Here is a 16,688-nt window from a genome sequence, read left to right as displayed (position 1 = left end):
TATCAAATACAGCTGTTCCTGGGAGCTGGAGGGATGTCTCAGTGCTTAAGAGCATTTACTGCCCTTGTGAGAAATCTAAGTTCAGTTCCCAGCACCCATGCCAGGCAGATCACAACCACCTGTAACTCCATTTCCAGAGGGAGCTGACACCCTCTTCTGGCCTCTACAGATACACACATACAACTCCCCTCCCCGGCCACACACACAGACATATACACATGCACTCAATTAAAAACAAAATAAATCTTAAAAAATAAAGCTATTACCAAAGCAAAGAGACTTGTAGACTGTGGAGCACGAAACACAGCACCGCCCAATCCAGTTTCACTCTCCAGTTACCCACATTTAACCCCCATGTGAAAATATTAAATAGACACATCTGGAAATAGACCCTATGCTTTAACTTGCACCGCGTTCTGAGTAGTGTGGGAAAGGCTTACATCTGCCCCACTTGGTCCATGCTGGGATGTGAGCATCGTGCTTGCCAGTGTATCTATCATGTACAGGCTCCTCAACTGTTAATCATTCTCCATCATCTCTCGTGGTCAGACTGACTGGTGTCTGCTGCCCAGGTGACCCAGATTTTACTGAAAAATGTCCAGAGCAATGGCCCTGGGGCTGGAGATGTAGCTCGGACAGTAGATGTTTTTCCAGCTTATATGAAATCCTGAGTTTTACCCTTAGCACCAAATAAATGAGCAAAGTAGTATCTGCCTGTAATCCGGCATCTAACAACCCTGTAATGGGGAGGTAGGAAGGTCAGAAGTTCGAGGTCATGCTCAGCTGCACAGAAGATCAAGGTCAGTCTGGGCTATATGAGACCCTGTCTCAAAACTAAACAAAAGGTGCTACAATAGTGATTCTTGTGGTTTTTATGAGACATACTGATATAGTAATTTTATTTCACCATCAAGCTAAAGTTAATGTCTCTCTTCCCAAGGGTTGTTTGTAGGTGAAACTTCATCATAGGCTGTATGACTAGGGTATCTGTAGGCTTTGGGACTATCTGTGGTTTCAGGCATTTCCTGGAGTCTGGGAATACATGCCCTATGGATAGGGAGTTTTTGTAATATAATAAATAATGTAGGCACTCAGAACCTCTTGTCTTACAAAATAACAGTTCTAATGCTGTCTCTTTTAACCACTGCTTGTGCAGAGTAGATGCCATCATGGCCCTGTACAGACAAAGAAACTCAGGCACATCCTAGGTGGTCCTGAGACCCCTGCTCACCTGCTCACCTGCCCCTCTGACCCCAGACCTCATGATGACTCTCAGTATGCAGCCCTGGAAAGCCTCACTAGGATTCATCTGAGCATGAAACCCTCCTGTCCCACAGTGTCACTGGCCTCCAGCACAGTGGGACCCGGCGGGCAGATTGTTCATACGGAGACTACGGAAGTTGTGCTCTGTGGAGACCCCCTCAGTGGCTTCGGCCTCCAGCTGCAGGGAGGCATCTTTGCCACTGAGACCCTGTCCTCCCCACCCTTGGTGCGATTTATTGAACCTGACAGCCCCGCTGAGAGGTGAGCCTACTACCTCTGTGGGCCTACAATTTGGGGAGCTCCAGTCCCGTGGGAAAACTGAGTCACAACTAAAGGCCCCAGCATAATCTGCATGATTGACCCCATCACAACCCCAGAGTCACACAGTATGTAAACCCTGTCTGCCTGTACTCAGAGGTCTCTGTGTGTCTTGTAAGGACAATGGTACCATCCTCAGTGATTAGAGAGAAACTGAGGCCCAGCCAGGACAAACCCTTAGCTGGGGCCAGGGCTGAGTTCAGAGAGTAGGAACTGAGAGTGGGCCCCCATCATGCCCCCACCTGAGGTTCTAGTCACTGGCTTCTTCTCTCCACCGGGCTCTGGGGGTTAGGTGTGGTCTGCTTCAGGTGGGGGACCGTGTCCTAGCCATCAATGGCATCGCCACTGAGGATGGGACCATGGAGGAAGCCAACCAGCTTTTGCGGGATGCAGCGCTGGCCCGCAAAGTTGTTTTGGAGATCGAGTTTGATGTGGCAGGTGAGTAGGCCCCTCAGCTACACACACTCTGGGACCCTGCCCATCCCCCCTTTGTGCTCCCTAAGAGCATGCACAGTGCATAGGAATGAGGGAGTACCACACAGGAGTCAAGAGTCGGAAGGACTTACTCGGATTGCATGCAGCAGGGACTCCAAGCAGCTGAAGTCAGGGCTCTAATCCTGGGAGTTCCATAAGAGAATATCTGCCTCCCTCTGCCCTCTGTTTCCCCATCTGTCAAATAGTAGAAAACAGAGGTATGGTATGAATTAGAGACAAGTTGTGAAAATGCCTGGATCCAAGTGGGTCAAGTTGTGTCACAGTCCACACACTGGCTGGCAGTCTCCAGCTCCGGCCTCCACCCTGCCTCTGTTCCGAAGACAGCACTCAGCTGTTTAGAGCCGATTTGTCAGCCTTCCGGGCCTCAGCCTTCCCCCTCCATAAGCTGGAAGCAGCGGGGTGGGATGGTTTGGATCATTACTCTCTGAGATTGCCTCCCTCCCAACCCAAGAGAAACCACAACGGGTGCTAGATGCAGATCTCTGAGCTCTTCTGGAGTCTTGAGTCACCCATGGCTGTTGGTTCACAGAGTCTGTCATCCCAAGCAGTGGGACCTTCCACGTGAAGTTACCCAAAAGGCGTGGTGTGGAGCTGGGCATCACCATTAGCTGTAAGTCCCCACGTTGCCTTACCTGCTATATCTCACTACATCTCCACGATGGGGTGCAGACCCATTTCATAGAAGGAAAACTGATGCACATAGAGGTGAGCTAATTTGTTCACAAACCCCCACCCCCCAGGCCAGGAAGACATGGGACCAGGAGCCAGTAGTGTCCTCTCCTGACCCCTCCTTAAGCAGGGCCCTTGAAAATTAAATTCACAGCCTGTCTCCCCGACTCCACAGCGGCCAGCAGAAAAAGAGGAGAACCCCTGATCATCTCTGACATCAAGAAAGGCAGCGTGGCACACAGGTGGGGTGCCACACGGGTAGGGGTGAGGCCTGGAGCACAGTGCTCATTTACACCAGGCTCCTCCATCCTCACCCTACTCACGCAGGACTGGCACCCTCGAGCCGGGGGACAAGCTGCTGGCTATTGACAATATTCGCCTGGACCACTGTCCCATGGAGGATGCTGTGCAGATCCTGCGCCAGTGTGAAGACCTGGTGAAGCTGAAGATCCGGAAAGATGAGGACAACTCAGGTGTGTGCCTAAGAGACCACACCCAGTGGCCAGCTGCTGTGTAAAGCAGCAGTGCTGGGGGAGGCTGGAGGACACGTGCAGGAATCCCTGTTCCCCAAATCCCCCTGCTTCAGGGGCACCAGGAGCCACTAGAAGGCTTCTCAGAGTGTGAGATGTTGGCAGGATATCTGATATCAGAGCTGCTGGTGGCTACTGCTCTCTCTCCCAGGCTTCAGGGCTGGCCCTGGAGCAACAGAGGCAGGTCTGAACTGGTGAGCTGGGAAGGAGAGAAGAAAGAGTCAGAAGGGGGCAGTAAGGGGCATAGTAGTGTGAACTCCATAGTCAGAGGCTGTGGCCCTCCCTCTGGAGGAGAAGCCACTGGAGGCTTTCATTCTCCCGCTCCCCCCTCCCCTTGTCTCCTGTCCTTTCTTTGTCCTTTTTTTCTTTCCTGAATTTTTTTTAAAAAAATTTTAATTTATTTTGTTTTTATGTGTATGGGTGTTTTCTCTGCATGTATGTCAGTGTATCATGTGCATGCCAGGTGCCCAGGGAGACCAGAAGAAGGAGTCAGATCCCCCTGGAAGTGGAGTTAGAGATAGTTGTAAGCAGACATTGAATACTGGGAACTGAACTCTAGTTCTCTGGGAGAGCAGCACGTGCTCTAAACCCCTGAGCCACCTCTCCAGACCGCCTCTCATTTCTTCTTCCTCTCCTTCTCTCTCCTCTTTTTGCCTTCACACTTTCTTTCTTCCTTCTTTCCTTCTTCCTTCCTCCTTCCTCCCTTCCTTCCTCCCTCCTCCCTCCTCCCTCTTCCCTCCTCCCTCCCTTCACTCTCACTTCTCTTTGCTGTAAATCTTGAGTTGCTGTGGGCGGCTTGTGAAATCTGTTTTCAAATCTTGGTTCCATGTTCCTGCAATGTTTGTTTGTTTGTTTGTTTGTTTGTGTTTTTTTGTTTTGTTTTTTCTTCTCTTCATGGCATCTGGGCAGCGGGCTGGGAGCCTGAGGTGGCCTCCAGGTCCCCAGGTTGTACCCCGGAAGGCCTGAGCAGGTGTGTTTGAGGGTTCAGTGAAGCCATTGGTGTTTGACAAGTGCTGAGACTGGGGAGTGCTGCGGTGCACCCCCTCACCCTCCGGCTGCCTGTCCACTTGCAGACGAACAGGAAAGCTCTGGTGCAGTCAGCTACACAGTGGAACTGAAGCGCTATGGCGGACCCCTGGGCATCACCATCTCCGGTACAGAGGAACCTTTTGACCCCATCATTATTTCTGGCCTCACCAAGCGGGGTCTGGCAGAAAGGTAAATCAGGACTCAGTGGGGGCACAGAGAAGGCCTGGGGACCCCCAGGGAGCAGAAAGCTGGCTTTGGGACCACCCAATCTAGATTTTTTTTAAAACTTCTGTTCCAGCGTTGAATAAGTCAAGGGTGCTGATTTTCTCTTTGAATACCCACTCCTCATTCATAACATGAATTTTGGTTCAAACCAGCAACCAGGGTAGAGAAAATGAGGGCAGAGGGGAACCACAGCTGAAGGGTCCAGCCAGGGCAGGGCAGCTCACCTTCAGCCTCCTCCCAGAGCATGTGCCTTAACAGTTACCACTGTGATGACTCTTATGTGTCTGAGTATCAGGAGTAGTGCCCCACTGCTTGAACCCCACATGAGGCTTATCTTGGGACCCTGAGGCTACTGGGCTGCCACCTACTCAGAGTGTCTCTGGGGCTGTCCCAGGGAAGGAGACCTAAGTGGAAGGCGCCCTGACTGCCCCTGGGTTGCGTGGACAGACATGAAGTGGGCCCCAGGTGGGTGAGTCCCAGCTTTCTATGTCAGCAGTGCAAGGAGTCAGAGGTTCCAGAAGGGGTGAGCTCCCCTGCACGGCAGGGCAAGGCAGTGGCCTGAAGAATGAGCCTCGCAGGGCCTGAGCAAGCCACACATCTATCTGCCTAGCCAGGTTTTGGACTCAGGCTGGGCTGCTCCTGGAGCACCCTCTGCTGGACTCTAGAGAGAATGCAGGGGTCTGGTAGATTATGCAAGACACCAGAGAGCTGGAATGATGGGTGGGTTCTTCAGGCCTTCCTGGCACAGGGCAGCGTAGCCCAGAGCAACAGCATTTTGATCAGACTCGAACTCCAAATCGGCTTTGTAGCAGCCACATTCAAAAAGTTTAGAGAGAATAGGTGAATCTTAAATATATATGCATTTTAACATGTGATCGATATGCATGCTCTAAAGTTAACATGCAAAGTAACAGATTTCATCATAACATTTTCATATGTATATGCTACCGTTACACTTGCTCCCTACTCCTCTCGGCTCCACGGCCACCCCCTGTCCCTTGGCCCCCCTTTTTCTGACCCTTTTTCTTTCCCTTAAATAGCCCCACTCCTGTTAGGTCTCAAGTATAATCCATTACTCTGTTTTTCTCTGCTTCCCTGATCCCTTAAACTTAATCTTTATCTTATCTTTTTTTTTTTTTTAGTACAGAATTCTACCAGACTTTCTTTTCTATTTTTATTTTTTACTTTTTTATTGGTTATTTTATTTACTTACCTTTCAATGTTATCCTCCTTCCCAATTTCCCCTCTGAAAACCCCCTATTTCACCTCCCTCACCCCTGCTTCTGTGAGGGTGCTTCCCCCCCCCCCACCTCACTGCCCTAGCATTCCCCTACTCTGGGGCACCACAGGACCAAGGGCCTCCCCTCCCATTGATGCCAGATAAGGCCATCCTCTGCTACATATGGAGCTGGAGCCATGGGTTCCTCCATGTGTATTCTTTGGTTGGTGGTTTAGTCCCTGGGAGCTCTGGGAGGGTCCCGTTAGTTGATATTGTTGTTCTTCCTATGGGGTTGCAAACCCCTCTAGCTCCTCCAGTCCTTCTCTTAACTCCTCCATTCAGGCACCCAGGCTCAGTTCAGTGGTTGGCTGCAAGCATTCGCAACTGAATTGGTCAGGCCCTGGCAGAGCCTCTCAGGAGACAGCTATATCAGGCTCCTGTTAGCAATAGTGTTTGGGTTTGGTGTCTGCATATGGGATGGATCCCTAGGTGGGGCGGTCTCTGGCAGTCTCTGGATGGCCTTTCCTTCAGTCTCTGCTCCACTCTTTTATCTTGTCTTTATAACCCCTCCCCATATATGCATTTAAATCTAGTCTCCACATAAGAGACAAGGTGATTTGTCTGAGTCTGGCTTCTTTTGTTCCACTTGATTATTTCCATGTATTTTCCTACAAATTTCTTTCTTTCTTTCCCGGTATATGACTAAGAGTGGTTGGCCTGACACCCACTAGGTAGACCAGGCTGGCCTCGAACTCAGAAATCCGCCTGCCTCTGCCGCCCAAGTGCTGGGATCCAAGGTGTGTGCCACCATGCTGGGCATCTATTTTTAGTTTTTTGAGAAGCCTCAACAGTGATTATCCTAGAGAACTCCAGCCCAGCCTATGCTATGTAGCAAGACCTGTCTCAGAACAAACGAGGAGGAAGAGAGTGACCTTGAGTTGAATAGGCAGATGTATAAAGTGTACAGTCCAGAGGAGAATTGTCCCATGGGAGTTCTGAGGCTGGCATGAATCCCTCACCCCTCTTTCTCTCTCCTCTCTCCCTCCCTCATTCTCTTTCTTCCCACCTCTCTGAGGCAGGACCTTATGATCCCCTTCCCCCTAGTCTCTGGAACACTGGGAATACCAGAGAGAACCACTACTCCTGACTTTGCTTTCTTCTTCTGCAGATCTGGGGTCAGCCAGGCTCCTGTAGGGTATTTAAAGGCAAGACCCACACCATCTGAGGCCCTGAGCATCTGGGTCTCATTTGTGCTCTGTCCACTCCTCAGGACTGGTGCCATCCATGTTGGAGACCGCATACTGGCTATCAACAGTGTGAGCCTCAAGGGCCGGCCCCTGAGTGAGGCCATCCACCTTCTGCAGGTGGCAGGGGAGACTGTCACACTGAAGATCAAGAAGCAGCTGGACCGTGAGCCTTGCCCCTTCCTGGGAACTTCCTGGCCTACAGAGGAAGGGCAGTCCTGGGTCAGGCTGTGCACTACCAATCTGGAGAGGGGGTGGGGTCCCTGGACCAGCTGAGGAGGAGGCTTAGAGAGAGGAGAGCTGTGCCTTGGTGGCACAATGCAGTATCTGGTACATTCCGGGCCCAAATTATGTTTCTCATCAGTTCATGTCTCTTCAGGTTCCTGTGTCCTGTGTCCTATACGTGCTACAGTTTACTTGGGTCTTGGGTTCTTGCTTTAATCTGGGCTTCACTGATGTTCACTATATGACCTGTTGTTGAGCCTCACAAGCCTCAGTTTTCCCATCTGTGGCATTAACTTAGTAGTATGCCCCACCCATGTGGCAGCAGCCAGATTGTCAAGAGCCTGGGAGTTCATAGGAATGGGGGAGATTGAGGCTCACAGATAATCTGTGTCTCTGAGGTCACAGGTGACACCCCTTCTCTTCCCAGGTCCCCTTCTCCCCCGCCAGTCAGGCAGCCTCAGTGAGGCCAGTGATGTGGATGAGGACCCCCCTGAGGCCCTCAAAGGAGGCTTGCTGACAACTCGCTTCTCACCTACTGTACCCAGCGTGGACAGTGCTGTGGAGTCCTGGGGCAGCTCTGCCACAGAAGGTGGCTTTGGGGGCCCAGGTAACAAAATGAGGGCCTTGGATAAGCTTTCCTGAAGGTGACGCTGCTGCCTGCTCTTCCTGGGACCTCCTCTCCCTGTTAGCCTTTACCTTCTGAGAAGGTTCCTGAGGGCATCCTGACTAACTCCATCCTTTACCTGCCCCCCAGAGGGACCTACAGTCCTGTCTTTCCTCTCCTGAGCTGGGGACAGAACCGCTCTTATTTCTGCTATCTCTCTCCTTATCCCCATGACTTGCACACAGTGGGTTTTTATTCATGTTCATTGTGCCCAGATGAAGATGAGAAAGCAGACAATGACCTCCTTGCCCGTGGGGCTAAGACCCACTGGTGCTGCTGCCCTCTGGCTTGTGGTTGAGGCTCAGGAAATTAGCTCAGAAGCCTCCGTGGGTTCTTGGTGGATCCCCACTCCTTTCAGTTAGGGCCTTTGGCTCCCCCTGTGTGTCCTTATCCCAAGCTCCAGGCAGCTCATCCTCAGGTAGATCTGGGTCCAATCAGAAACTCCCTTTCAAAGAGGCCCTTTAGCAGGCCTGCCTGTGGAACTGACCGTGGTTCTGGAACCTCACTGTTGACTGAAGGCTGTTCCTAGGGCTTGCTAGGGTAACAGGGACTCCTGGGTCTCTCAGTGGTCGCTTTGGCCTGAGAAAAGCACAGAGATGCCCACTGGCGTCCAGTTGCTGGGAACAAGGGAGGGCAAGACAAGGACAGATAGAAGGCCCACGTCCCTCTCTCCACCCGCCAGGCTCCTACACTCCGCAGGTGGCAGTCCGGAGTGTGACTCCCCAGGAGTGGCGTCCCAGCAGACTGAAGAGTAGCCCCCCACCCCTTGAGCCCCGGAGGACGAGCTACACACCGGGCCCCACTGACGAAAGCTTCCCAGAGGAGGAAGAGGGGGACTGGGAGCCACCGATGAGGTCTGTGGTGGGAAAACTTGTGGGCTGTCGGGGGTGGGAGGGGTAGCCAGAAGGTAGCAACACCAGGACTGAGGAGATAAGAGGACAGAAGAGTGTTCCTGACCTGAGGAACGGATCTAGGCCGAGCTTGGCTGGAGAGGATGCACTGTGAAAAGATAGCAGCAGATGTGTCCTAGTTGGGCAGCAGCCTGGCGTGTTCTTCCTGGCTCTGTGAATAGCTGTCTTCAGAAATACAACACCAGACTCAGAATTTGAACCCAGGTCACTTCTCAGATCAGGTTACATGAAGCATGACTCTCAGTTCACAAGCACCAGCCCGGGGTTATTTATGTTGTGTGTGTAAAACCAGGCTCATACAGCAGCCAGCTCCCACAGTGTGGGTCCCAAGACCCACACCTCCTCTGCCCTGGACTTACCCCTCTACTCTGTGCTGCACTGCCCTCCTCAAAAACAAAGCTAGGCCTTTGAGAAGTGAAGACTTTGTAAATCACGGTATGGCTGAAGGCTAAGGGTTCTGAGAACTGACAGAGTAACACCAAGATTGTAGTGCATCCTGCAAGCTTGGTGTCAGCTGCTGATAGGCCACACAGTGTAGGCTGGCAGGATGGGTACTGCCCACCCCTCCCCAGCACAAATATCCCATTTTCTCCATCCATCTGTGTCCTGGCTGGTTCTGGCTCTGTCCTGTCGATGTCCCGTGGTGCCATGTGTCTGGGTGGGGCCAGGGACTGTCTTCTGAGGCTATCCCATGGATCTTTCTGTCTGTGTCTGTCTTCTATCTGTCCGTCTGTCTTTCTTCCCAGGCGTCCTGTGTCACCGCTCTCCACCCCGTCTCATCTGCCCCTGTTCTAATTGGCCACCAACAGTCTTGGTCGCCCCTAACTGCGCCTCCCCCACCCCATTCTGTGTCACCAACCACTGCCCTGGGGCCCCAGCACTGCCACCGAGGACACCTGCCTGCCTGCCTGCCTGTCCTATGGCCCCTGGAGCCCAGCACTGGGCCCTGGGCAATGAAGACTCCTCAGGCCCAGCCCACCCACCCTCCCACCTGCCAGGAGTTGACGCTGTGGTTCCTGTTGCAGCCCAGCCCCTGGCCCCGCCCGAGAGGAGGGCTTCTGGAGAGTGCTTGGAGAGGCCCTTGAAGACCTGGAGTCCTGTGGTCAGTCTGAATTGCTAAGGGAGCTGGAGGTACTGTCACCTGGCCAAGGAGCCTGTGGGGGCATCATGTTCAGACACACTGGAGGGCTGGGGAAGGCTACACCTCAATGGGGTCATGCTCATGTGTCACCTGGGGCTGTGTAGCATCTATATGTCTTGTTGCTGTGACAAATTACCTGACAAAAGCCACTTTTAAAAGGGAGGGTTGAGGCTGGAGATGACACAGTGGTTAAAGCACTTACTCAGATCCCAAGAAACCAGGGTGAGCATGGCACCTGCCTGTAAATTCTGGCCCAGCCATTATGGATGAGTTCTAGGTTTGATTGAGAGAGACCCTGCTTCAATAAATAAGATGAAAGAGCAGTCTGGTGTAAGTCTGGACAGCAGTCTTGGGCTCCACATGCACTCAGACATACATGCCTGTGCACCCCCATATATATGCACACACATTCCCATACAAACATGCATATTATGGCCAGGAAGTCACAGCAGTGGGAGCTTGGGCTTGCTGGTCACTGCACCTGCAGTATGGAAGCAGAGACCCAAATGCTGTACTTACCTCTGTTCTCACTTTGATTCAGTCCAGATCCTCATCCCGTGGGTTGGTGCCACCCACATTCAGAGTGCATCTTTCCACCTCACTTAACTCACTTTAATGGACATGCCCACAAGGTTTTCTTCCAGCTGGCTCTGAACCCTGACAAGTCAACTTAGATCAGCACCAATGATTACAGTGTATGTGCTCTCACCCGGGCACCCTGGGTGTAAAGCTGTCTTTACACAGAGACAGATGTGAAGGACATGCACACGCAAGCAGAGTATCTGAAGGATATCTGAGTATATGCATGGAGCGGCCCTGAGGCCATCCTGCTGGTTTTGTGAATGTGTACGCGTGGCATGGGTGATGAGGGACCACAGGCCAGCCATGAGTGAGGTCGCTATCACTCACATGTCAGGCAGGGCTATTGACAAGGCCATTCTGAGTTCAGTTCTGGGAGCAATTGAAAGCTTTGTTTCATCTGTACTACCTCCTCACTTCCACCCTTACGCCCACTGCATTTTATTCTATAATTGTTGATTGGGGCCACGCTCCTTTATCAGCCTTGCCAGTTACCAGGCTAAAAAACAAACAAACAAACAAACAAAAACCTGTTTTAATTTTTCCATCTCTCCCGGTTGTTTTGTCTTGCTCATTTTGACATTCATTTTCTTAGACTTCTCTGTCTGTCTGTCTGTCTGTCTGACTGTGTATGTTTGATCTCCACTTTTCTTTCTTCATGCAATACATTTTCAAAGCTATGAGTTGACCTGTAAGTGCTGATTTGACTGGACCCCAACCGGGTTTGTTTGTGGGACTCTTGTCTACTTGGTATCGAGTATTTTAATGTTTTCCATTGTCATGTTGATTTAAACCCTTGAAATCTATAAAATTGATAGTTGGGGTTGTGTCAGTCAGGGTTTCTATTGCTAAAACAACCCTTCCACATCATATAGCCCATTGTCCAAGGAATCAGGGTAGGAACTCAAGGCAGGAACCCAGAGGCAGGAGCTGATGGTGAGACCGTGGAGGAGTGCTGCTTGTTCCTCATGGCTTTCCTAGTTTGCTTTTTTACACAGCCCAGGACCATCTACCCAACGATGGCACCTTCCATGGTGAGCTGGGACTTCTCACAACAATCAACAAATAAGAAAATGTCCACAGGCTTGCCCACAGCCCAATCTGATGGGGATGTTTTTTCAATCAAAGTGCCATCTTCCTACATGACTCAAGCTTGTAGCCAGTACAGGGGTTTTAACTGGTTGCTTTCTTTAATCTATCTTCCACTGCACCAAGCCTCTCCTTGGCTGTATTTATTCCAATATTTAACTTGCTTCCTAGAAATTATGTTTCAATTTCTACACCTTTTATTTTCCTAACACTTTTCTTTGCTTTTTGCATCTTGAGGTTTTCCTTTCTTAATGTCTTTTACTTTTTAGCTTCTTATTTTTCTGTGCATTTTAGACAGACTTAAAGTTTTTCTGGCATTCTCTATTAGGTCTAGCCCCGAGTTTGTCTATCTGTTGTGTTAATGGTCAGGGCGTGGGTTCACTTATCTGTTATCTCTGCCACCATGGTTCTGTTCGGGTTCGCCTATCTGCTGGGTCTATGTTCAGGTTGGCTATTGAACTTCATGGTTGCAGCAACTTTAGCTGCAGTTGCCCAAGGCCCCTGTGCTTTGTGGTACTGGAGAGACTCTGAGCTGAAGTCACTAGTTTCAAAGGGTTGGAACATTACGTTCTCAGTTTGATGTTTCTGCAATACTGAGGAAGGTTTAGCTCCATATTCATGCAGAGGTGAAATCGCCACAAGTCCCTCACCCATACCCAGCCGTGCGGTCTCTTTTGCACCCATGTGCTGTCAAACAGACCCTTTTTTGGTCCCACCCAGCAATGAGATGACACTCCAATTCCCTGTGTTGAGTCAGCAATTTTTTTCCCTGAGTGGTACCCAGCTGCTAATATACATTTCAGATCCATTATCTTCCACAGGCTTCTGAATTCCATAAATAAATGGAAATAAATAAATAAATCCCTTCTACTCATACCTGCCTTCAAATTTTTCTTTTTAATTTAAAAAATCTTTAAGTTCATCTAAGTCTCTCTGTGGTTGGATGGAAATTCGAGTTAACCCTATTAGCTCAGTTTATGTATTGTCTGGATGTTCTAAGGATCCAAAAACTAGGGTGTGTGTGTGTGTGTGTGTGTGTGTGCGCGCACATGTGTGGTGTATGTGTGTATGCATGTGTGTTTGTGTGTCTGTGTGTGTGTGAGAGGGTGGAGGACAAGACCTAGCATTCATTGCCAGAAGTTGGGTGACTTCATCAATTACTCTCTACCTTGTTTTATCTTAAATATTTGTTTATTTGCCAGGCATGGTGGTGCACGCCTTTAGTCCCAGCACTTGGGAAACAGAGGCAGGCTGATCCCTGAGTTTGAGGCCAGCTTGGCCTACAGAGTGAATTCCAAGATAGCCAGGGCTACACAGAGAAAACCTGTTGCAAAAACTCACAAAAACAAACAAAATATTTATTGTTATGTGTATGAGTGTTTTACCTGCATGTGTGTGTGTGTGCACGCGCTACGTGCATGTAGTTCCCACAGAGGCCAGAAAAAGGCATCAGAACCCCTATAACTGGAGTTGCATAGGTTGTGAATGTCCTGGGTGTGCTGGGAACTGAATCTAGGTCTTCTGCAAGAGCAGCCAGTACTCTTAACCATTGAGCCATCCTTCCAACCCTTCCACCTTCTAGTTAGAAATAGGGTCTCTTACTGAACCTGGGGCTCACCATTTTGGCTAGACTAACTAGCCAGTGAGCCCCAGGGATCAGCATTCCCATCTCCCTTATAACTCCAGGATTCTAGGGCTTTGCCTTTACACGGGTTCTTGGGATCTTGGGTTCTCAACTCCTTATGCCCGCGCAAACACTTTCCCCATTGACCTACCACCTAAAGCTCTTAACTCTCTAAGGTATCCCAAGATGTCAAGTCTCTGGTCTTTCCTAATGGAGTCTAGCTCTCCAGGAGGTGAGGACTAGCAAGAGATTTGCAAAAGGCACGGCATCCACTTCTTCAAGGTTCTCCCCTGCGGCCCAGCTCCATCCTCCTCTCCTTCCTAACAGTGTTGCTGGCCCTAAGACATTTGCTTTCTTAGTCTGCCTTGCACTTGGAAGATCATCAATACCAGGCAGAACTATACAGCAGAGTGGAAACTCAGATGCCATGATGGCATGGAGAGAAATTTCTAGACTGGGGAAGTACCTGTGTGCCTAGGAAGCCGAATATCACAATGGAGGAGGTTCACCCTCCTACTTTGGTACCTCTGTGTCCCCTACACATGTGATCTGTGGATGCCCCTTTCTGAATGTGATGTTTTCAGCTCACACTCACATGCTGGGTCCTTCTGACTCTGCCCACTGCCCCAGCCATCCCACAGCCCTGCTCCTCTCTCATCCTCATCTTTGTCCAGATGACCCTTTCCTTTGACTTTTGCTTAGCAACTCCCCAGTCCTACCACTTCCTTCCTGGTCACCAGTCCCACCTAAATACACACATCTGTTCCTGTTACCTTCTTCACCAATTATTTGCTCCAGAGTCACCTTGTTTTCACCATGAGATAAAAAGTCACATAATTACTGTAAGCTTCCGGGTGCTGTAAGACCCTCCAGACTTTCCCATAATCCATCTTTGCCATGTCCCCTCTTCCAGGGGCAGTCTTGTCTTCCCTTCCTGTTCTTTGCGATATCAGCTCTGGGGGCATCACTGACTTTTCTCTTTGTCCTAGACTCTTACTTCCCATGTGCCTTGCTGATATGAGCTGAGACACAGAACCCTAACCATGGAGTCAGTCTGAGTTCAAATTTTCTCACTAAACCGATTTGTCTTTTTAAAACAGAAGTGGTTCAGCACTGCAGAACAGGAGGTAACTTAAACTTGTAATTGCTGAGAACCAAGTCTAGCACAGGGCAGATGTTAGTCTGTCACTGACCCTCAGGGGCTTTTGCTCTGTGGTTGGTCAAGGACCCTGAGGACAGGGATTTCATCCTCATCCACTGTATTCATTCTGTGGCAGAGTGCCTGCCTGACAGAGGCAGATGGAGTAAGTATATGGTATCTGAGTGACAACCATGTCCCCACAGGCTTCCATCATGACAGGCACTGTACAGTCCGTGGCTGTAGATGGCAGGCCTGGCTCTCGGCCCTGGCGCCGGAGCCAGGAGGTGGGAACATCCCCTGAAGACCTGCAGGAGCTGCTGCTGCCGACGCCCCTGGAGATGCACAGGGTGGGTGTTGGGGGCTGCAAGCAGGCATGAAGTATGGACACTGGGGGCCTGGTACCAAGAGGACTTTACCTACTTGGGATGCTGAGGGCCCTACCCCTTGTTGGGATTTATTATCTCTCACCATAAAACAGGGACTTAGAGGCTGGAAAGATGACTTAGCAGCTAAGAGAACTGCTGCTCTTTCAGGGAACCCAGGTTTGATTCCCAAGACCCACAGCAGCTAGAAACCATCCGCTCTTCTGGCCTCTAGTAGCACCAGGCACACAAGGAGTACACAGACATACATGCAGACAAAATATCAAACACATAAAATAACAAAAATTTAAAAACAAGCCAGCCAACCAAACAACAACTAAAATACCCAGGAATTTTTATTACATTAGGGTTTCTGTAACTCTCACTGCTTAAGTAATTATACTCCCACGCCTGCATACAGACACACCTGTGATACACAACAAACATTTTTCAGCAAACTTCTTATTCCTATATGCATGTATGCATAAAATATATATGCTACATACACACGTCTATGTACACAAATTAAAGTTATATTACATATATGAATATGTGGGTTTGTACAGTTAGCCCTCTCTATCTACAGGTTCTGAATTCAGTTCACCAACCACATATCAAAAGTATTCAGAAAAATGCTGGACATTGCAGTACAGGTCTTTAATTTGGCAGCTGGGAGGCAGAGATGAGTGTATCTCTGAGTTGAAGGTCAGCCTGGCCTACATAGCAAGTTCCAGGCTAGCTCTGCATAACAAGACCTTATCTCAATTAAAAAAAAAAGAAGAAGAAGGTATTCTAGGGAAAGAAATCTGTCCCAATCATGGGCTGGCTTTGACTTTGGTCTTCATTCTGGGAACAGTGCAAGGTGAGTCATTTATATAGTACCAATGAACTGGGTTTCAGAGGCCTCCTGGAGACTCCTTGAGCACGTGGGCAGGCAGGGCAGGCACAGGTTCTGTGCAGATCCTACATAAATGAGCATCTGCGGATTTGGGAATCCTCATAAGGACCAGGAGCTGATACCCTCCAGATACCAAGAGACCACTTAGCATGCTACTGTAGGCAGATGACGGACATCACCTTCCTGCACCACTTGCATCTCTTGCATCCATGTGAGAACCAAGACATCAGGGCACATGCCAAGTCCAGGGTTCTGCCCCTAAGTGGTAAAAACACAACTATCTCTTGCTCCTCGTTCTGAGGAACCCCTTAGGCTTGGGACCTGCAGGCTGCACATGGCAAGGTGACTGTCATAAGGCACAGGAGGCTCAACAGGCTGCTGAGGGCAGTCTGGAGTATGGCCAGTCAGTAGGCTGGGCCTGAATCCCAGGAACATAATGGGGGTTGGAGCAAAAGTCACCCCTCCTCCCCCTAGGTGATCCTGCACAAAGACCCGGTGAGGAACGACTTTGGTTTCAGCGTCTCAGATGGCCTCCGGGAGAAGGGTGTCTATGTCCACACTGTGCGCATTGATGGGCCCGCTCAGCACGGAGGCCTGCAGCCCTTTGACCGACTCCTGCAGGTAACTCAGAGGACCCCCAGAGCCAGGTAACTCAGAGGGCCCCCAACTCTTGCCCAGGAACAGAGCCCCATTCTGTAAGCATGCGTGGCAAGGCCAGTGGGATGAGTCAGCTGAGGCTGTTCACATCAGAGCTGAGATTCCATTGGCTGCTGACTCCTTGGTTGATGAAGGGCCTGTTTGTCTAGTTACGTGTCCCTCTGAGACACATGACCTCCTTAGGCTCCATGACATAGGAAATCACCTTGCTTTTCTGCCTTCATTCCAAAACATTCTATGACAGGTCCCTTCCCAACCCACTGGCTGGAACCAGTCATATGATCTAACAAAAAAGGATGCTGGGAAAGAAAGCTTTGCCTAACTTAGCCTTCCTAGACTACTCTTCCCTTGCTGGAGCTATTTTCATTCCTTTGTTGTATTTGATCTAAATGTACCCAAATTTTG

General features: G+C 50.1%; 1 protein-coding gene across 7 annotated transcripts in view; it reads left to right on the top strand.

Moving 5' to 3' along the window:
- The window catches only part of Grip2 (glutamate receptor interacting protein 2), an 80,391-nt gene that overhangs the window by 61,247 nt on the left and 2,456 nt on the right, over positions 1-16,688 (top strand). For 3 of the 7 annotated variants that reach the window (XM_076940125.1, XM_076940124.1, XM_076940126.1), the window contains exons 12-23: positions 1,338-1,524; positions 1,874-2,019; positions 2,606-2,686; positions 2,921-2,987; positions 3,073-3,218; positions 4,349-4,493; positions 7,019-7,158; positions 7,645-7,824; positions 8,564-8,735; positions 9,818-9,923; positions 14,570-14,713; positions 16,101-16,273. In XM_076940125.1, coding sequence (XP_076796240.1) covers positions 1,338-1,524; positions 1,874-2,019; positions 2,606-2,686; positions 2,921-2,987; positions 3,073-3,218; positions 4,349-4,493; positions 7,019-7,158; positions 7,645-7,824; positions 8,564-8,735; positions 9,818-9,923; positions 14,570-14,713; positions 16,101-16,273 — 1,687 coding nt within the window. Of the gene's footprint in view, positions 1-1,337; positions 1,525-1,873; positions 2,020-2,605; positions 2,687-2,920; positions 2,988-3,072; positions 3,219-4,348; positions 4,494-7,018; positions 7,159-7,644; positions 7,825-8,563; positions 8,736-9,538; positions 9,769-9,817; positions 9,924-14,569; positions 14,714-16,100; positions 16,274-16,688 lie in introns of those variants that run through there. The other 4 variants (XM_076940127.1, XM_034512556.2, XM_076940128.1 and 1 more) reach the window with 3 other exon arrangements.

Source organism: Arvicanthis niloticus, chromosome 9 (genome assembly GCF_011762505.2).
Source record: "Arvicanthis niloticus isolate mArvNil1 chromosome 9, mArvNil1.pat.X, whole genome shotgun sequence".
NCBI lineage: Eukaryota > Metazoa > Chordata > Mammalia > Rodentia > Muridae > Arvicanthis > Arvicanthis niloticus.
Note: the sequence above shows the minus strand (reverse complement) of the source record. Positions and strands in the feature narration are given on the sequence as shown.